Raw genomic sequence first — 21,605 nt, forward strand, 5'->3', positions numbered from 1 at the left:
ATCTGTACCGTGACATCAGTGCGTTTGACGCGAAGCTCTGCATTACTTTCTATTAAAAAGTCTGTGAGTCACCAGGGAGCTCAAACTGCATGAGTGACATGTGGCCTCTGCAACTTAGTTTGGTAAAGAGTAGGCTTGGCCTTGATCAGCTGTTGCGCGTCCACTGTAAAAAAAAATCGTCACATCAACATGCCATATTTTCTTAACTTACGCCTGAACGCGTATGTGAATGCTAAAACAAATTCTAAAAAGCATAAATATTGCGAATAGAAAATCATTGTGTTTTGTTACAGTGTTTTTGTCTTGTGATTTTAAGATCTGGTATTACTACTTTAATGGATATTTTTTACAGCGCGCTTTCTCCAGATCCTCCCAGCACTTTCCGGACACTTGTTCAGTGCAGACTCATCTGCTACGAGGTATAAAATCAAGCGCCAGAAGAAATGAGATCAGTTCAAGAAACTCGGAGACCACTTCGAAGTTTGTCTTTGGATCAACAAATGACTTATTGAGTAATGGTGATGTGCCTAACCCAAACAATATAAAGTTTTCCTCATAGAGAGAGAGTCACTTTTTATTTTTATTTTTTCATTTTGCACCAATACCAGAACTTCATTACTGGATTTGAACTCAAGTGGATATGGCAGAGGGAGACTTTTACACGACGGGAAACCGACAGAGGTTTCCCAGAGATCCATTTGGAGAATCGCCGTTCATTGATCAGTCTCCATTCAGAGACCAGTCTCCTTTCAGGGATCAGTTAGCGTCTCGGTTTATGGAAGATGAATTTGGGATGCCACCTTTTCCCGATGATCTGTCGATGGACTGGCCGGGGTGGGCTCGTCCGGGCCGGCTAAGCACGCGTCTCAGCTCCTCGCCCTTTAGCAGCAGTTTACGCACAGGTTTTCCCCCGCGTCAGTCCACGGGAGGCCCCCAGCTGTATACCAGCAGATACGGCGAGCCCTCCTCCCGGAGTTCACCCACCACCACTTGTGGGGAACCCTGGAAAGTCTGCGTGAACGTCCACAGCTTCAAACCAGAAGAGTTGCACGTAAAAACGAGAGACGGATTTGTAGAAGTGTCAGGTGAGTTGGAATATGATTGGAGAAATGAAAATTAGACGCTTTTCCTGGAAGAAGAAGTTCAATGAGGATAACAGCTTTAAATGAATCATTTAAAAAAAAAAAAAAAAAAAAAAAACCTTCTGGGGAAATTTGATGTCTCATCAATGACACGCTGATATCAAAATGCAGTATATCACTGTGGTAGTCAGTTCTATTTATATGACACATTTAATAACATGCTTCTAAATTCCTTTATACTTGAATTAGCAGGTCAAAACGTTATGTTTAAGGCCTATTATTAAATATAAATATCACAAATAGAGTGCCATGTACTTGTGAAAGCACATATCTTCATAAGTACACCTGCCACTAGCAGCCTTCTTTAAGAGAAGATTTTGTTTTTTCCATTATAACTTTCATTTCTTGTGTTGTATAGATGCTTACAGTTGAAGTACAGCAAATCATTCTTGCATGTTTAAAATGAAGTAAAAGCATGCGTGTTCATCTACTAATTTAACATTCCAGGGTTTCATGAGACTATGCAAAGTGTTTTTATTTGTAAAGACAAAGCATCATGTAAAGTCATAGCAATGCAACCAAATCAAAGAGAAAATCAGTATTCAGTTTAAAGAAAACTTAAAGACAGTATATCTGAAATTCCTTTTTGTAATCTGGTCATGAAATATCTGATCTTTCACTTCAGCACCATGACTGACACAGTACAGTGAAAAAGCCTCAGTGGTATAATATGGCCTCAGAATTAATGAGTCTCGATATGGAAGAGTGGGACAGATTTGGGGCACTGGGACTTCAAGGCAGGAAGATCCTCAAGCTCAGACACCTGTTTTGGATTCTTGGAGAATCACTCCCACAGCCACCCATGAGCTCAATTTAGATTTAAGGCAAGGCCATGACAACAGTCTCTGTTTACAATAAGAAGAGTTGCTCACTGTCACTAAACACCAGAGAGAGAATGTTCTGGAAATAGGGCCTCACTTTTACCCACAGTTCTCGGGTAGGTTGTGTCTCTGTTGTTGTCACGTTCCTCCTCAGTCACTGATTACTGGAGTGAGTTCTACAACTTGCTTCCTAAACTCAATTTTTCAAGAGACAGCTGAATTCCAGGGATACCCAGGACTGAGGAGGCCACAGAGGACAGCGGCCCCACAGCTCCGAGGCTTTTTTTTTAAACACATTGTTGGTATGCCAGTTGGGTCATTCACTCAGCGCCATGTTGGGGCTGTCTGTCATGGTGACTCATCGTGATCAAGAAGTGTGACTGTGAATGTAATACAAGCAAGTTAGAGGTGTTCAGTACACGAATGAACTAGTCTTTTTAACATGTAAGCATGTTCAAAGTTTACTGAAAAAGGAGGCAAAGATTTAAAGAAGGCCAAGCTGAACACAAATATTGTCTGGAAAAAGTACAGTGTAGCTGCATTTTAACGCAGATCTTTGGGGGGGGGGGGGTTTATATGTGAGTTAAATTAGAATATCTGGTCTTAGAGACCCACACTGGTGGTCTGTACAGTATCTCCAAGCAACTTTGCAGTCCATCAGATTCACTGAAACCTGAAATGCAACACAGGGAGAGATCGCGTGTCCCCAGCAAGAAAATGTCAGCACATGTGTTTTGTTCAAATGCCTAAAATTAGTTTCTATTTATATCTCCTTGTTGTTGGTTGCTCAAGAGAAGTTCAAGAGAAAAGAGATGAACATTGGCTTGTGAAGTCCCATAATTTAATCCAGATTTTTAGCATTTTACGATTATTGTTGGTGGCCGTATAAGTAAGTGACGGTACTTATATGATAGATTGGACGACTAAGTTGGTAAAAGATTCTTAATATTAATAATTATTAATTAATCCATAATATGTAGAACTTATTAAAAGGCTTTGCCCAATTTGAGATAAGAAAAAAAAAATTATGTTAGCCTTATTTTATCTGCTAATTTGCCTGTTTTTGTTAGCAGGATGCTTTGCTGTATTTGTGCAAGTAGTAACACACAAAAAATGTCACACACTAAAATGGGAAAACAGACTTTTTAGAGCATCTGTAGCCACATAGTAAGGCTTGTCATTTTTCAGATACTTATATAAAAAATGCTACAAAAGGCTTGAATTGGCTTGGCTGAACCCTTGTAGACAGCGCCTAACTACAGTTCCCTTTGTTAGGATCCACCTATCAGTCAAAGTGGCCGTGCTTCTTATATTGCAAACTAAAAGACTTCTTACAATTTAAATGAGTGAGTTACTGTATAATAAAATTAATGTTGCAAAGAGCTATGAAATCATAGCTCTAACTTTTACAGATTATACAGCAGTAAATTAAATCACCCATGCAAAGGACATTTGCTTATATTTCATGATTTGGAAGGCACAGAAAAAGTCTTTTTGATCAAATCTGCTCTAATGGAATATTAATATATGAGTATATACTCAATAATACTTAATAAAGTAAACAAGAAATACACTAAACATACTGAAGAACCGAGACTAAAATGAATAATGTGAGAAACATTGTTAAATAGAGCTCTAAATTAGGACTGTGACCTGTGGTCTGATCTGCATTTGATTAGATTGGTCAACCTTAAACTACACACAATATGCATTGACCTTGACACAATAAAATTACCTCAGCACAGTCGATTCCTGCAACCAGCTCATAGAAAAGTCTAAATTACTGCGTTTTGTGTGTCTGTCAAGTTTACCTAATTTCTCCCCGTGTTACTAAATTATGGCACTGAGTAATGGCTCGAAAAGTATAATGTCATTATCTTATCCTATTAGATGTTTCATAAAATTTCTTCATAAGTAGCACAAAAAGCTGTATCCTCTATCTGCAAATAAGAAAACTACACCCAAGCTCTTGATATTTGTATTGACAGAAAATTGTATCTGTTACATAAAAACACCACTCTCCTCCAAGAACATGATGTATTACACATCTGGAATCTATAATCTCTGTCGTAAGAAGCACATAAATGAGGGCCTTGTTGGACTACTCCCCTGACTAAATCTTTAATCAGGGGACCGATTGTACTTCTTAAGTCAGGATGAAGTTTTCATAATTATCCCATGACATCACTGCTGATCGTAGCTCACTTCTCTCCAGAGTATCACATGTTCTAGCCTCGATCTCTGGAGTCCAGCACTTTGAGCAGCTAGAAACGTCACTGCAGGGGTATAGGATAGGACATAGTCGAGCCTGTCGGGTATACAAAGGGGTCGAGGGGTGGGGCAGGCCATGCTGCTGGCAGCGGCATTGACATTTAGCAGTCCAGGAGCAGCTGCTTGCTAAGGGTGACAAACAGACTGGCCATAAACAGTGAAGGAGAAGATGGAAGAGGTGCTTTTTAGGGTTATATGTTCTCTCTAACATTAGTCTCTCTGCTGGGGAATCATTTTAGGAAACAGCTAAAGAGGAAGAAATAGAAATCATGTCAACAAGTTCATTGCAATCACAAAGCAAACATTCTGGAAGGAATGAGCAATGGAAAACTGCACGATGTATGCCAAGCTTTGAGCTCAGTTATATCAACACCTTTTTTATTTACACCATACTAAAGATCTAAGAAGTCAAAGGTGATGGGTGGACTCTTTATGAGCTGTGTCCATTTGAACTGGTGACAGAGACATTTATAATGCATGACCTTGCCTAATCATTGCGCAATGTCAAACTACATCATTTCTGAAGTTGTGTTCACTCCTTTTTCCAAACAGGAAAGCACGAAGAGAAACAGGAAGAAGGTGGAATAGTGACAAAGAATTTCACAAAGAAGATACAGTAAGTATAATTCTTGAGTTGCACCATTATCATTTTGTTTTCCTGTGCTGGTGCTCATAATGGATGAAAAAGGCTCCAGTTTTCATTATATATGGCCACATGCTAGTGCATGTCATAAAATGTAAATATTGTTATGATACAGAGAACTCTCCTGACCTGAACCCAAGATTTTTATCTTAGAAAAAATAATAATTTGAGATATGGATTTCTGCTTTTCAGGAGCTATAAACTGGAATCATCTAAATGAAAATAAAAAGCATTTTGAAATATTTCACAACAAATAATGACTATAGAATATGTGAAAGTGAAATGCATTGCATTTTAGACATTATACTTACTAATACAGCCCAGTGCAATGTTAACAGCAGAGCTGTTTGTTGTCAGCTGTTATGATTATGGGACAATTTTCTTTAATGACTTTGGACAAATAGAATTATTAGCATAGTGATGTTTTTGCAATGGCAAAAACTTACTCGTACCTTTCTGCAATTTACTGTGTAAATTAAGCTCTCTGTTTTATAATGTAAGAAATAGCTGTTGTTGTGGATTGGCATTGTGTAAATAAGCTTGAAATGAAACTTACACAACAAATCAATTGCAAAGATAGGGTGGTCAGTAACCAGTGGACAAAATAATAGGACAAAACTCCTGTACACAAAATATTTTTTTCTGGCTTTCACTTATTTACATATTACAGTCACTCCTTGAATGAACCACTGACAGCTCAAGCACAAAAATCTTATAGTTTTAAACAAAACGTTACGCTCACTTCCAATTCCACACGAGGGAGAACCAAGCCCAGGATATAATGCAAAGTACAAAATCAAATCTTCAATCCAAAAACAGGCATCATGCAAAATGGAGCAGGCAGCAAGACAAACGGTATTGTAGATCAGTCAAAAGTAAAAGTCCAAAAACAGAAGGCTGGGCACAAAGAAACAAGAAAAATCTCAGGAAGACTAAGACACTAAAAATTAAGACCTATTATCTGGAACAATCTGACAACTTCATCTGCATTTATGCACAGTGATGAGACTATTTACTGGCTGAACACATGCGTGGCACAAAAAGGGTGTGAAACAGAAGAAAGCATGACAGTGGAACTAACTGGCAACCAGAAATTTCAAAATATAAAGGAAATAACAAATATAGCACATGTGACACTAACACAAGGAGGGATACTACGTAGAGAAAGCAAAAGTGACAGCAAGAGACAAGTATCAATGATTACAAAATAAAACAGGAAATAATTAAACAGAAACGCCACATTTTATATTTACCATGGGGGTAAGTGCCGCTCCCCCAGTTTACTGTTTAAAACAAGTTCATTTCCCTTTAAAGTAACCTGCCTTTAAGCCATTTTTCTTCTGATTGGCTGCACCTCATTTACCGCAGGATTGAACAGGAGGTGAGTGGGGCTTCTGTGCTCACAGTCAGAGCTGCATTCCTCAGATAAATATTTATTACAGATATCTTTTGTGTTGCATAAAATAGAGCCAGGACTTTACAGCAGGAGCTGGAGCTTTTTCTTCTTAGGGATTACCTGTGATCTCATCTTTGGATATATTTAATAAGAACAGATTGTAACAGTGTGAAGAACATAAAAATAAAGAAAAGCAGAACTGGTGCTCTTTAAAGCCACAAGCTACTTATCCATCAGATTTCTGACCCTGAAGCTCCCTAATGCTGATTTCTGAAAAAAAGATAAAGCCTCCTTTCCTTCAGAAATCTGTGGAAAGCGCCTCAGTATTACTTGACTGTGCCAGGTTTAACTGGGATTGAAACATTGTTCTATAAACACCACAAAACTACAGCCAGAAAGATAACGCATAGTTGGCTCATAGAAAAAAAAAAAGATAGAAGGTAATTTTTATTATTAAATATTAGCTTGTACTAAAGTTTTCTCCCAACTTTCTGTCTTCTTTGGTACTTTTGTCCCTCTTCTGCACTTTTATTTCTACCTTTTCTCTAATTACAGATTTGAAAATGAACCACTGTATGTATATAAAGTTATGGGCGACCTGTCTTAAGTGTACCCCGCCTCTGCCTATAACAGCTAAATTGGACAAATGGTTGAGAACATGACAGTTAGCTTGCTTGCTTGCATGGTTTTCATATTAAGTAGTCCATTACAGCAGAGATCTTCATGTAGTTTGAGAATCATGGAGAAAAATGCCTTTAATCAATGAGAACTAATTGGAGGGAGATAAGCTGAAGAAATGCTCGACCAATGTTATACGAAGTTCATAAGTGGAGGAGTGTGTAGATACATGCAGAAGTATTCGCTTGTTGAACAACATGAAAACATCCTGCATGTATAATTGAATGTTTTACCTGTCAAGGTGAATTCTGCATTCCTTGTTTTAAATGTTATGTTGAACTCTCCAGTCAAAACACCAAGCATGACTAGAATTCTAAAGTAGGTTTTACATAGACAAAGCAGCATCAGTGCAAAGCAGGAGTCTCTTACAGAGAGTATTCATATGGTAACTAATCCAACCCAAATGAGCAACACAACAGTTTCCACATGCTGCCTGCCACTAAGCCTTTGCCCATTTAATTGGGCAGTGGAAAGACTTCAAACGGAAGCGATAATCGTCAGTGCGAATCACCATCTCACTGGCACGTCAGTCTAGTTCTACTAATTTCATACTGGCTAATTAATAAGCAGGTGCTCAAGCCCCTCACTGTTCATATCACAATATTTTTAATTGGAATGCCTTCAGATCACACCTGGGCTCCTCAGCTGAATATACGGGACAGGCTGACTATACAGAGAACAGGAGTGACTGGTGGTGTCAGTGGGTCAAATATAAATAACTGTCCTCGATACACAAATACACGGGCTATATGAGAATGAAAAGGAGGGAGAGAGAGTTAGCATGGTAGACACATTCTTCTGTCTCGAGATTTGATTGGTTGTTGATGTCACTTGAAGTGCTACAACCTTCTTATTTTGGCTCTTCTCGTACATATGCTGTGTTTAGTGGCACTAAAGTTATATGTGGATTATTATGATTTGCAGCAGCCTGTATGCTGCAATTTACAGCGGGTAAGCCAATTGTAACTATTCTTTATATTTAACATCCTTGTCTGCAAAGTAGGTAGTAACTAAACCTTTCTTTCTGTATAATGTAAGATAAAGGTGCAAAATGCAGACATTTATCTGCCTGCTGCTTCTGTTTGCACTCCAATTTGAAAAATTCAGAGCAAAAAAACGTTTTTTTTTTTTTTTTTTAATCTTGCTTTGTTACGAGAAAAGGTATCTCACACCTAAAGTCTTTTGTAATAATAATAATAATAACTTCAAAGAAGTTGCACCAAGAAGCAGTTTAGCTCTTCCCAAAATAATAATAATACAGCTGACATAAAGATTTTGGTGCTACCTTAAAACTTTGCCATGAATTTATGCAGTTTGGACTACATGGATGGGATACATGGAAGGCTAGACATTCCAGATGTCAATGGGCTCACTTTCTGTTTGGCAGAAACTTGGCATTGATTTCTATTGTCCCAAATTTCTATACCCCCAAAAAATCTAACTCCATCTGAGACTTATTCTGAAGACCACATGTGCCCGTTTGACAAAGATTGAGAAAAGAATTTGACCTGTAAAAAAGAATTTCCATTAAATTAAAATGGCAGAAAGTCAAGTATGGTAGAAATTTACATCATAGTGTGCTTTGAACTCTTTTGCTTAAAAAAAATTCCATCTTCTTTTGAAATTGTAAAAATGCACTTTTAACTTTGATGGCGTTGGAGTGTTTGAGATGCAGACAAAAAACAGAGGATTGGTCTCAATCACATTACACAAGTTTTGATTCAAGGGGCTATAGAGTCCAATGGCAAGAGAAAAAGAAGGGTATGCGTATTGTTTCAACCCTCAGGATGTAGCGACATGTACACAAATGAATTAAGCCAAGTTTTACAATTATTAAGACAAGGATTTAGAAGGAACAGACACCCCCACAGAGTCTGCTGGCTGAGGGAAATTGAGATAGTCGGAGGGTTTGCTTTTTTAATGCTTATCAGGTGACACTGAGGAACAGTTGCTTGTTGCTTGGGCTTGTGAAACAAAAACGAGAAGGAAGGAGCACAGAATGGCATTCAGATGTAACAATAAGAAAAGATACAAAGATTACAGGAGTTTTGCTTCTTGGTCCTCAATTGTGACACAAAACACTGGAAACAAAAAAAAAAACTAGTAAATGTTACATGAGACAGCTGCGGTGAATAAATGCAAGAAGTTAATACAGTATAGGGCATAGCACATGTTCTCGATAAATAAGTGACTAGACAGCTTAGCTTAAGCTTACTGAGAACTCAAGGGTGACTTCTTCTGCTCTCCAAACTGAGAAATTTGTAAGTTATTAACTAAAAATGTTGTTAAATCAGCCCTGGGGACAAAGATAACTTTGAGGTCATGTAGCTCAGCTGCAAAACAACAACCTTGCTCTGTTTGTCTGTGAAAGAGTGAATGTTTTGTTATTCAGTAATCTCTTTTTTTCTGTTTGCTTCTATTCTCAAAAGACAAATAATACTGCTAGGCTGACTTAGCTGAAATGTGTAGTGTGTGGGATGGAGGAAAGGGTTATATGTGCTACACACACACCTCATGAACACCCACGCTCACTGTGCCAGGTCTCACTCGTCTCTCTGTGTCTCCGAATCTCTGCAGGGGGGGAAGCATATTGCCTAGTTTTTTTGGCAGCTTTACAGAATCAATGCTTGAGATAAACTGTACTCTTGCCAAAGTTAAATAAACTCCCCGAGCTGGAAAGATAAGGTTTCTGCTGGAGTCCCACGTAATGGACCAACTGAGTTATTTGACTTTGTCAGAAGGGGCAAAGATACATTTAAAATTATTAAAATTATTCAAGGTTGCACACTTAATACTGGCTTACACAAACCTTTCTGAAATCCTTTTTGAATTATTACCTGAATTAGAGGGAGTTGACAGGCCCAAGATCCACTTTTTTAAGAATATGCTGAATGAAAATGTTTGACATGAGTGTTGATATCATCCAGTAAACACACAGCATGCAACATAAGTTCTGTTTGTCTTTAAACCTCTGAGTCTCTGTTTGCTGTCCCCACTGACTCCACATTCCCTTTCCCCTTGCACTTTTATCTCTTTATACCAATTGTTTGTCTTCTAAATCTAAATTGGATTTAGTATAATTCCACCACGGGATACTGTATTATGATATTCATGTTATTGTCTGCGTATATTCATCTGTTCCATTTTTCTATTGGCAACCCTGGATTTTTGTGTTTTTGTGCCTGGTCTCATTTTTGGTTTTCTGGTGTTGCTACTTATGGGTTAGCGAGCTCAAGCTTGAGAGTTGTTATTAAAAGGTAACTTTAAAGCTCAGTGACACACTGAGCTGCGTATATTAATAGATGTGACTTGACCTCTCAGCCTGTGTGCGTCTGTGAGGTTCCTGAGTGTATTCTGACTTGTATTTCACAGTGGAGTGGTAAGTCAGTGGAGGGTCCTCTCTAATTAAATGGAGGGGAGGACCACAAGTCTCATCCTCTGAACATACCAGTCTTGTGTTTATATTAACTCCCTGAAACACTTGGCTGCCTGCACAGAAACCCTCCAATAACCATATTTGGCCACACTGACAAAGAACAGAGATCACCCCCAACCCCCAGTTTTCAGAGTACCTTCAGTCAAAAATGAGCTGCCTATTTTCTTTTTTCTTTACAATAGAATTTAAATAACTTACTTACCAAGCATGAATGTTGTTTTAAGCTGATGAGAATACTATCATTCTACATGAATATGAAGTTTTAAACAATGACATCCTTGCACATAGTAACTCTGGCTTATTTTCCCCTCAACACTTTCTATCCTCCTGCAGGTTTTGGAAACCAATTATCCCACTCTACTTTGGAAAATCTAACATTTTCTGTATGAGAGGTGTCAAAAAATAAAGCAAACAGCCAGGAGAAAAAAAATGCTTGACACAAAATCAGCTGTTACCTGGATGTGAGCTGCAGATTAGGAAAGTATACACAGTCAGAAATTTACAGGTGTTAAAATTCTGCAGACAGACTCGAGTAAGGCAGTCTCATTAACTGATATCGAAGCTTAGTTTTCTGGGAACGCTACACCTGGATCGAGTGTGTGTGTGTTTGTTTTCCTCTCTGTGACAGAGATGGGGGATTTTTGAAGAATATCTTATTTTTGAAGGGAGATTTCTCCTGTTTCTTTTTGTGAGTTAGAATAAAAGCTACCCAAGGTGCACAGGGTGACTCATTTCAAGTCCTTTTTTGTCTCACCTAGATATAAAGTGCCAAAATAATTCAACTGAGGGTTGTTTAGGAGTTTTGATTAATTATCAATAAAAACCTCCAGCATTCAACACTACTCGTTCTTACACAAGGAAATCTCACTGTTTCTCATCATTGCTCTTTTCAGTTTTCTCCAACGCACACTTAAAAACACACTGAACACACACAACAGCGTAAAAATGATCCTGACCAAGTAAACTTCTTCTAATGAATTACATTAAAACAATCGAACTATACTTTCTCTTCTCTTCTCTTCTGTCTCATCAGGATCCCCACAGACGTGGACCCCCTGACAGTCTTCGCCTCTTTGTCTCCTGAGGGCGTCCTCATCATCGAAGCTCGGCAGACACCTCCATATTACCTTTTCAGCGACGAGGGCTCCCAAGGTGGTGAAAAGCAGGAGGTGGAAGCCTCCAAGCCCCAGGTGGCTCCTATGGTCTAAACACATCATTCTGGACAATCAGTTACCAGTTTGATGTGAAATGTGTTGCCTCTAGCTTCATGTTGTTTGACACCTGGAGGTATTTGATGTCCAGATTAAAGTTAAACCAGGCATTTGTTTTTTCTGTTGGAAAATCTATTTTTACAAGCTCAGACAATGATGAAAAGCTTCATTTTCCCATTAACAAATAGTTGCTTATGAATTTTCCAGAATAGTCCAATAGTCCCTTTTTTTAAGTAATTAACAGGTGTAATTATGAAATAATTTGGCTGTTTCTTTTCAGGTAGAGAATTTGCCCATGGCAGAGTTTTTAATAAAAATTGTAGAAGGCCAAATGTGACTGCTTTTTGATTTCCTTTCTGTCTGGCTCAGTTCAATTTGTAAAACTTTAGAATCAAAGAAAATCATATAAAAGTGAAGTTTAAAGTGTAGCAGCCTTTACAGCATATATTTTTGTTCTTTCGTTTGCCTTTCCTTCCTTCAGTTTCTATAGGTTTTTTTATTTAACATGATGTCATTGAAATTGACAAGAAATAAAGGTAATATTATATTTCTGTGTATCCAGAGGGTGAATTTTCTGCATTAATGCACACAATATATAATATTATTTCACAGTGTATTGTAAATATAATAGTGCCAATTCATTATAAATCTTAATCTGAAATGTTCTGCATTTTGCAATATGGTTTGAAATTTTCTTTTCTATTTGAGCATTAAGGATGATGGCTGCATGATTGTTGGAGAGGACAGACTGCCTTCTTTTCTGTTGATGTCTTTGTATTGACTGATGCAATAAACATGTCCAGCCAATCACCCAGTGTGTCTTAACATCTGTGTCTTACATTGAGAACTGTGCCACTCGAGGGACTCGTTCCAGGGCTCCAGAGAGCCTGTGGTGTTATTGTTGGATAAAAGAAGGAATTGGGCAGCAGATTAGCGGAGGGCTTAGTGCTGGGTGAGACTGGCATCGCTGTGTGCTGCAGAATGGGCTGAACTCATTGAGGCAGCCCTGCCAGAGCCTTTGAATGCGAGTGTAAAAAAAAAAAAAGACTGGGGCCGTTCCATTGCCCGTTGTGTGATGCAAAATAATGTAATCTTCCCTGTGCATTGGAATCAAGAGGGATGATCGGTTTGAATTGAAAAAGTTTCCAATCTGGAGTCACGCAGTGGAAACAACAAAAGGCTTGGACTGTTTCGGCTTTCCAAAGTCACCGCTGTGTGCGATGTGTAAGCTCACATGAAGTGTTGCATTTATTGGTATTATAATCATGGACTTCAATTATGCTGTTGCCATGGCAGCAGCAATACTGGAGTCACACCAGTTTTTCTTTTTTTCCCTTAGGCAAGTAATTCACGTTGAACAGACTAATGCACAGCTGTGCAAACATATAGCACCTGATTAGTGTCAAAACCACTTTGCTGAAACAGCTTGATAACATCGTTTCAGAGGTAATTGTGAATATGATTCTTACAAATGTGATTCCTTGTTGCTGATAAACAGTTTCAAAATCACACATAACAACACATTTTATAATTGTGAGAACATAAAACCATTAAGACATTAATAACATGACACACAGCATATTATTTGTTTTCACATGCTAGTGCTTTATTGGAGCTCCACCGATAGCGAGGCTGTTATATCTAATGACTACAATGCATCTGTGAGACTAAGCAAGGCAAGCAGTGCTGGCTGTTTCATTACTTTATCACCATTACATTGTTTTTATTCAGTGATCTCTTGCTGTATATTTGATGCTTCCAATTCCTGGCTCTGGACCTGTTCCCCAGGCTGAGTTATGTTCTCAGCAGCCTCCCGTGAGCTCGCCATCACCTGGAGCTCTTCATCCACGACTGGCCTTTGGAGTTCTGGCTGTCTAGATGTGTCTGTGTCTGGGCCTTCTTGGCTTTCCACTGTTTCTGGCTTTGTAGAAGAATCTTGAAGGCTGTCTGTGCTTTCGTCACCTGCAGGCACTGAGGAGGGGGAATCTCCAGCTGGCTTTTCATGGGTCTCCTCCTCTGTTTCCGTCCTCTCATCATGCTGCTGAAGCCCGACTGTGGCACCTTCAGGTTGGGCCTGATCTCTATGGACTTCTAATGAACAGCCTTCCCCGTGATCCTCTGAGGAAGCAAACTCTGGGTGGTCTGGTGCTCTCCCGCTCTCTTCTTCTTTCTCATCTTTTACCTCCGGTTCTCCATTATCCTCTACTATCACCTGCATTTATGCATAAATATGTTAAAAAAATAAAATAATAAATAATAAAAAAAAAAAAATACCAGCAAAATCAAGACAGTTATTAAACTGGACACAATATGAAAAGATTGTTAGGAAACTGTCTATAAAAATCTGTATTTTAAAGGAACTGTTTCTTAGGAGCAAATCGAAAAGATCAATACCTCTCTGATGTCTGCGTGGTAAATATTGTACTGTTGTCATGTTTTGTGGCTCATCTACAAAAAAATAGTACATCAGATAATTCCTGAAATGTTGAATTTCTCCACATCTGTCTGCATCCTAATCTGAGTAAGCCACCCACTCGCTCTAGCATTGTGAATTACATGTGCCAGACAAATATGTCAGTGGTACTGATCTTTTCCTTCACCCCTTGGCAAGTTATCAAAATGTATAGTATTTCTTTAACCAACTTTAAAGTTATTAGCACCTTTATGGGAATGGGGATTGTAGCAGGGACAGACGTTTCGGGAACTGGAGCTTCCACGTTCAGAAAACCATCCACAGAAAATGTGGATGAGATTTTGGTAGCATCCATCTCCACTGGGAGCCTGATAATGACACAACCAGGTTTACAGTGGCATGACATACAAAGCGTAAATACTGAAACAGATGTACCTAATATCTAAATGTTCAGTTCAGCAAACATTTGAGAGATTGAGTACTGTTGAAAAAATACCATCAGTGCTGCATGCTTGGCTGCTGACTAATGTTTAAAATGGCTTAAACTGCATATTTCATCATCTGCAGGTTATTGTCAGTGTTTACTTTGCATACCTGTACTTCCTTGTAAAACATCTGGCAATGAATCCATGCTCGTCTGGCCTCTCCTCGTGCTTCCCTGGGGACGGATTACCATTTATGGGGAAGAATGCGAGGACACACAGAGGAATCAAGCAACATAGAGAAACCACTCAACACAGAAATTAATTTCTGCCACAGAGCAGTGATTTTAATTTCCCCAAGCACATTATTTAAGCAGCTTTCTAATTTTGTTACATTCAGCTTTTTTCCATCAGTGTTTCATTTTAAGGATTTTTTTTCCCTGTGAACTGTAAAAAAAGTCTTTTTAAATAACTCTTTGAGATAATATTTGATAGCTAGATAAGATCTTTAATACTTCATTAAGACCCGAGACTATCCTGTGTGTAAAAGTAATTAGCAATGTTAATAAAGTGAACTCTTCAAGCTGTTTAATTAACAGAGATGTAAGCCAATGTTCTATACCTCTGACTTCCAGGAATCCATCTCTGATGCTGAGAGAAATCTCTGAGGGGGTGAAGTGAGCCACATCCATGATGACCCTCCACTTACTAATCGTCTGGCTTGGATGATGCATCGACCCAGAGATGTAGGGCACAAACAGCGGAGCGGGAATGTACCCTGGCCAGGAGCAGGCTGCCAAACTCCTCTGCAACCAGTCCACATCCATCCAGCGAGCATCCCCTGACTCCAGGAAAGATGGCAGGCCAGCATCCTGACTGAAAAGCTGGCTCAAATGCCACCACTTTCTCAAGGGGTACCAAGGGGCACCCCTGCTGTACTCCCCACACGATGTGTCTGCTTTGGCCTGTTCGCTCATATTTTGAGAAATGAAAGAAGATTTTAAAAAGGACACAGCAGACTTCTTCTGATGATAGTTAGCCAGTAAATTATGAACTCCTGAGGCTAAATCAATGAAATTCCAGCAATTAAAATCTACTTAAAGGACAAGGAAAGGATAAAAGCAAAGTGTGGTGAGACAGAGAAAACTCAGAGGGGGTTTATATAGTGCTCCTGTCCATTTTAGCACTTATTAAGCACTCATGTGATCCCATGAGAAGGCTGCATCGGCATGGGGTGATGCGTGTGAAGACGAGGCTGCTACCTTTTGCTGGCCTGAACAAGGCTGCAGACTAATTAGTTATATTTATAACTTTTATAGGCAGGATGGGAAATAGGCAGGAGCAGGCTATGGCTGGTTTGTGTTTGAAATGTTACATGTGTCGCCTGAAGACTGTTCCTCTCACATCCCTGTGAACTCTATTTTGTCAGCAGTGACTGGACTCCTCAGTCTTGTCATGAGCCAGTCATAATTCCCCTGTATTTTTACCCTCGAAGGACATGCAGTGGTAACAGTTTGTCTCGGTGAGAAGACAGAAGAAGACAAAATTGCTCCTTTTTGCTGTTATTTTAAATGTTTCAGTGGCATATGTGTGTGTATCCAGTTTACAAAGCTCCTTTTCATTCCATTTTTCTTTTCCCCACCACTTTCAGAATGATTATCATTGTTCCCGCTTTTATCAAGTGTGACAGACACATCACTGCTTCATTTTTAGAGCTGTGTGCCCTGAGATCTTGGCATAATGTCCACTGGACCACAAAGCAAATTGAACAGATGTTTCTGACACTTCGTGTGATGCCTCACCCACAGATTCTGTCTGCGGGATACGCTGTGAGAGGTTAAATTGGGATTCTTGCCTGCTGCTGCTGGAGTTGCCTGAAAAATTGGTTCCTTTGTTTCAAACATCATTAAAGATTTCCATCTCTGCTGAAAGAAGGACACACAGACTGATGGTGCAATAGGGTGTTCGTACTCTTCGTTAAACTAGCTGGGGTGGGAGTGATAAGAAATTTAACAGTTATGTGGAAAGAACAAAGCAGGATGACTCCAATTTTTAGGACTTGTTAGAATTATTTTTATATATTTCCTTTTTTTTGTGGGTATTATTTAATGGAGGTTCCGTTGTGTTAGTTTAAAGAAAACATTTAACAGCAAAATACCAAATTATATTCTCAGTTGTGAGTTTTTTTTGTTTGTGACAGTGTGTCTGCCTTTTTTGTGCATGTGTAGGGTATTTTTTTCTTTCCTGGACAAATATATTATCAGCCAATATGTGGGCTTGCAGCTGTACATAAACACTTGCTAGCCAAGCAGGTTTCAGCAAAACACCAGCAGCTAATTTTCCTGATTACTTCCTCCTCTGCGCTTCCTCTGGTTGTTAATTAGTGGCAGAGGTTCAAGTGGCTCCTGTTCATGTCTTCTCTGTTTTGCAACTTTTTTTTTGTTTGTATATGTCTGAAATAAATAATTGGACTCAGGGGAAGAGTGTAATCTTTTATATTCAGCATGTTAAGATTCAAGGTTAAACTCAAGAGCTGTCAATATGGAAGCTATAAGGTATAAAAAGGTAGGTTAGTGACCTGATTGTTCTTAAATGAAAAATTACTTTTGATTTCCCAACCACATTCTGGTTAATTAATGTTGAGTGATCTCATTCAGAGGGCTGATTTAATAAAATATTCTCAAACGTCTTGATCACTACAGCCAGTATAATCACAAAACTGAGTGGTGATTCCCTAAAGCGGTCTTTAACCAAAAAATGAACTCTGATAAAAACAAAGAAACTTGAAGTATTTACAGTCGGTAAATTGACAGCAATCTGTGAGTAATATGTCTTTTTCATGGCAGGTACTGTATACTGGTGGTGAAAAGGCACATTCAGAAACTGGAAGGTAATTTATTTTAAAAGGTAAAAATTATATTAGTTTACACTACTTTTCCACAAAATAAAAAAGGTAAGAAGCAAAAATCAGAGGAACGGAAGAAAGATTTGTCACAATCATGGGTCATTTGACCCAGCGTTTTGAGTTTAATACATTTTGATGTTTATGGTTTATGTTTAAGTTCATTAGCTCAGCGGTTCCCAACCCCCGGGCCACGTACTGGTACCGGTCCGTGAGTCGTTTGATACTAGGCCATGAGAGTGGAGGCTAAGGAGTGAAATTTATGGTTTTCAGGGTTTTTATCGTGAACTCGGTTTCCCTGGGTCTTTTCCCGTGTTGTAGTTGTGTGTCTTATTTTGAAAGAAATATTTATGCTTCACCATAGCGACCAGAGAACATCAAGGGGCAGAGAGGAGGATGTTACTCTCAATGCTGTTGCTGCATTTCAGGAGGACGCTGCTAATAAAGTTACACAATAACACACTGAATTTTTGTTAATTATTTTATTTACAAAATACCACAGTTTTTGTCTTGGTCGTATCATTTTATTTTGTTGTAATTGTCCCCGACACCTTAAAGGCCGGTCCGTAAAAATATTGTCTGACATTAAACTAGTCCATGGCACAAAAAAGGTTGGGGACCGCTGCATTAGCTTATCTAAGTTCATTTCTATTTTGCCTGTGTTGCCCTGTTATATGCCCTGCTTTTGAGATCCCTTCCCAGACGCCTTAACGCCCACTCACATCCTGGGCCATCTGACCTCAGGAATTCGCATGATAAGGTGGGGCCAGGTTTCACAATGAACACACCCGAAACTCTGGCTGATTGGGACCCACACCCAGTTTCACACCTTGGCTCAGGCGATTAGAGGATCATCAAGGGGTCCTTTTGTCCCTCGGTGGGGGGATACTCCCACTAGGTTATATCTGGGACTCTCCACCATTTGACCTTAGAACTGAAGAAGCTTCTCGGATGAGAGGTGAAACGTCTTCAAGTAACTTAAAGAAGTCCAGACGCTTTTCTTTGCAAGCTCCTTTGACTTGCCCTGTTATAGTTCATTGTTTCTTAGGTTCCCCTTGTGTCTTCACCCCTGTGTTTAAGTCTCCCTCGCCCTTCATGTGTTTCATGTCTGCGTGTCTTATCTTGTCAAGCTCGTGTTGTCATGTCCAGGTCTCCTAATGTTTCCTGTTTTATTTTGCAGAGGTCTGGTGTCCCATGTTCATTGTGTTTGGTTTCACTTCCCCTGTGGCATCATTATGTTCATTCTAATCAGCTGTTTCCTCGTGTGTTTCCACTCCCTCTGATCACCTTCTGTGTGCATTTAGTCTGCGTGTTTTCATTCATTGCTTCTCAGGCTGCCTGTCGAGTTCTCGTCATGTTTCCAGGTTTTTATCATCGTCAAGGTTTTGTTCTTTGTCTGTTGTGTTTAGCATTTAGTTTTTCTCATTTTAGTTCTAGTTAGTTTCGCCTCAGTGTGCATCTGCCTTTTGTTTTGTACCTTTTCCCAGCCACAAATAAACGGCTTGCTTTTTGTTAAATTATAGTTTAGTTCCAAGTGTCTGCATTTGGTTCCTCTTCCTTCCTCTGTGACACAAGTGACAAGTGAAACTGTGACAGGATCTTTAATGAGTCTTAGTAGGAGTAAGTCTCTTCTCTCCAACAAGAACATAGTGGGGATAGCTTAGGTTTGCAAAGTTGCATTGGAACAAACCACAGGACTTGTGGAACAATGTCCAGACAAGAGCAAAGTGGAGACCAAAGTGCTTCAGTGGAGCAGTCAAAGTCCAAACCTCAACCCAATAAACTGCTGTCCCAGGATCTGTGCACGAATAAATGCCTGTAAACCTCAATGAAATGAAGCAACAGTGTAAAGAATAGTAAACCACAATTGTTCCACAATGATCTGATAAAGCCATGTAGAAAATGATTGCTTCAAGTTACTGCTGCTAAAAGTGGTTCTAACAAGCAACTAAATCGTGGGGCAGGTTATTCACAGCACTGCTTGGAGTCCCTGAAATCTTTCTTTTTCACATTACTCTTCATAAGAAGATTGGTGGATGGAGTTAGATACTTATGCATGTAAAGAGAAATTCTACATTTGATGTGAGAAACAGTAAAAAAAACAAATTTTCAAAAAATCAAATCACACTGCTGAGAACTGCTGCTGAGATAGCAGCGCTGATAAAGAATCTCCCCGGGTATCAAGTGAAAATCCTAAATGGCCTTCACATCCGGGAAACCGAGTGAACCTGAATATAGGAGCAACACATGGAAAGATGTGTTGTTGTTAGCCTCCATAGACAGCATGACTCCAGCCCAGTTCAGTACAGTTTTGTTTGTGTGTGTGCTAATGTGAGAATAAGGGGGAATGAGAGACTTCAGAATATATTCTCTCAGATGATGAGTTTCCCCACCCCACTGTAAACACATCATTGCCAAATCGTTTTGATGCTTTGAATCAGGATTAACTTCAAAGATCACTGGAACTTTATTCATCTCGCCCAAAATAATAAATGTCTTTTGAAGGAACTAGACTCCCTTTCTCCATCTTTTCTATCTTTTTTTTCCTGATTTCTGATTCATGCCATCCCATCTGGCAGCTGCTAAAAATCAGAACATCTTCATGGTCCCTCCTGTTTTCCTCCCTTGAACTGCTAATACCCTTCGCAAGTGGTATCTTCATATCTCTCTGTGTATGTGATCCCTTTCATTTCACGGCAGAGCTTCTATCGCTCATTCATCAGCCCCTCCCCCTCCCCACAGGCCAAACAGAGTAGACTCATCCAGACCTGTCACTTCGCCTACTTTTAATGGACGCCGAGTTTTCTCTCTACGCAACTGTGTCGCAAAATAAACTATTCTAGACCCAGACGACAACACATCTTGGACTTGCAGTCAAACAATGGGGAACGCAACTGTGACCCAGTTTACTTTAAGGCGACCTCCGTGTGACTCCAGTGAGAGAGGATCTGTGAGAGAGAGTTTTGAAGGCAGTTTTCCTAATCAGGAACACAGATGCTGTCCTATCCCCCAAAGACTGCCCCCAATAACAAAACACATTTGAGGTAAGACATTGCCCATTTTAAGATGATTAGAGTCACCTATGCACAGGAGAGGGCTCAGCAGAGGCCAGTCACACCAAATCAAAAGGCTTCAAACAGCCTGCCATGGATCCGCAGGATATTAGGAGATAATGCATCAAGGGGGATGAAGTGTCAAATGGCTGGTTTGTTCCTGTGGACACTGCATTCATCATAGTTATTGTGAGGTTGGCTCAGTCGGCCGTCTGGCCGGCGAATAGAGAGACGTGTCTGTATCAGAACTGACACATTACAATGGGGTAACTTATCTATCGAAATATATTTTGGGAAAGCTGTTTTACAAGTTATTGCGGCTAGTAGGGAGTCAGAAATAATATCGAGCAATGCTTGATCATGGAAAAAATGTTATTGCTCAAAGAAATTTGTTCTTTGAATTGGTTCAACCATGCCTGCTGCCAATCCATTGTCTCTATTACTACAGCAAACAAGAAGGCGGCCATATACAGTGTAAATCACCAAGGAAGAAAAACAGGCAATCTCATCTTCTGCACTTTCCGACTCTAAGGTATTGCATTTACAATGCTTTTGATTCAGCTCTCAGTGGTGCTGTTAAGACAAATGCAATACTGACAGCATTGTTCTGTGTGTGTGTGTGTGTGTGTGTGTGTGTGTGTGTGTGTGTGTGTGTGTGTGTGTGTGTGTGTGTGTGTGTGTGTGTGTGTTTCTCTTGGCTCTTGCCAGAAATACACAGACTAAGAACCACTTCACAGACCTTCAGACACATATTTACTGTCTGGAACATGCGTTTTCTGTGTGCATTCCTATGCGCACATACAGTATTTATATGCTGAGATCTCAATCCTCCGTGCCCACTGATGTAGCAGAGAGGCAACAACAGTGTCCCGGTTTGACTCGATAGAGATTTGCAGCAAATGAGCTCATCCATCAGCAGAAGCGCGTGGGGACAGGGGGATGATGAGGAGAAGGAGGGTGAGGAGGAAGATGAAGAGAGACGGTGGTGCTGGGCAGGGGCCAAACAGAGACAGGACCGCTCGTAGTGAAGGCTCAAAGTGAAATATGATGGACTTGCCATTTCCACACCCTCCAGCACCTTCTCTTGTCCTGTTTGAAGTCTTGAGCTCAGCATGGTTCTTGTCCAGTTCATCTCAATATTTCACATACATTTAAGCAGGAATGCATTGTAAAGGACTGGCATTTCTTTCTTTATTAATCACAAAAAAAATCTATAT

General features: G+C 39.6%; 2 protein-coding genes across 2 annotated transcripts; one reads left to right on the top strand and one right to left on the bottom strand.

Annotated features, from left to right (window-relative positions):
* Nucleotide 1: 1 nt before the first annotated feature.
* hspb8 (heat shock protein family B (small) member 8) lies at nt 2-12,600 on the top strand. The gene is made up of 3 exons (XM_084945310.1): nt 2-1,085; nt 4,787-4,850; nt 11,421-12,600. Exons 1-3 carry the CDS (start codon nt 641-643, stop codon nt 11,593-11,595), a joined length of 684 nt encoding a protein of 227 aa, XP_084801436.1. The 5' UTR covers nt 2-640; the 3' UTR covers nt 11,596-12,600.
* Nucleotides 12,601-13,321: 721 nt separating this feature from the next.
* Nucleotides 13,322-15,410, bottom strand: LOC146376596 (heat shock protein beta-1). Its single transcript, XM_084945311.1, has 5 exons — nt 15,056-15,410; nt 14,606-14,669; nt 14,259-14,379; nt 13,473-13,810; nt 13,322-13,397 (listed from the first exon to the last, which is right to left on the bottom strand). The coding sequence occupies exons 1-5, from the start codon at nt 15,408-15,410 to the stop codon at nt 13,322-13,324; spliced, it is 954 nt and encodes a 317-aa protein (XP_084801437.1).
* Nucleotides 15,411-21,605: the final 6,195 nt, after the last annotated feature.

The sequence above is a fragment of the Perissodus microlepis genome, chromosome 12 (genome assembly GCF_051167445.1).
Source record: "Perissodus microlepis isolate ML-2025 ecotype Zambia chromosome 12, ASM5116744v1, whole genome shotgun sequence".
NCBI lineage: Eukaryota > Metazoa > Chordata > Actinopteri > Cichliformes > Cichlidae > Perissodus > Perissodus microlepis.

Coding starts and splice junctions, on each gene's coding strand:
- hspb8 (XM_084945310.1), top strand. CDS start 641: ATGGCAGAGGGAGACTTTTACACGACGGGAAACCGACAGAGGTTTCCC. Junction 1,086..4,786: donor CGGATTTGTAGAAGTGTCAG/GTGAGTTGGAAT, acceptor TTTTCCAAACAG/GAAAGCACGAAGAGAAACAG. Junction 4,851..11,420: donor AATTTCACAAAGAAGATACA/GTAAGTATAATT, acceptor CTGTCTCATCAG/GATCCCCACAGACGTGGACC.
- LOC146376596 (XM_084945311.1), bottom strand. CDS start 15,410: ATGAGCGAACAGGCCAAAGCAGACACATCGTGTGGGGAGTACAGCAGG. Junction 14,380..14,605: donor TGTTTTACAAGGAAGTACAG/GTATGCAAAGTA, acceptor TGTCATTATCAG/GCTCCCAGTGGAGATGGATG. Junction 13,398..13,472: donor CCAGACACAGACACATCTAG/ACAGCCAGAACT, acceptor GGCTGCTGAGAA/CATAACTCAGCCTGGGGAAC.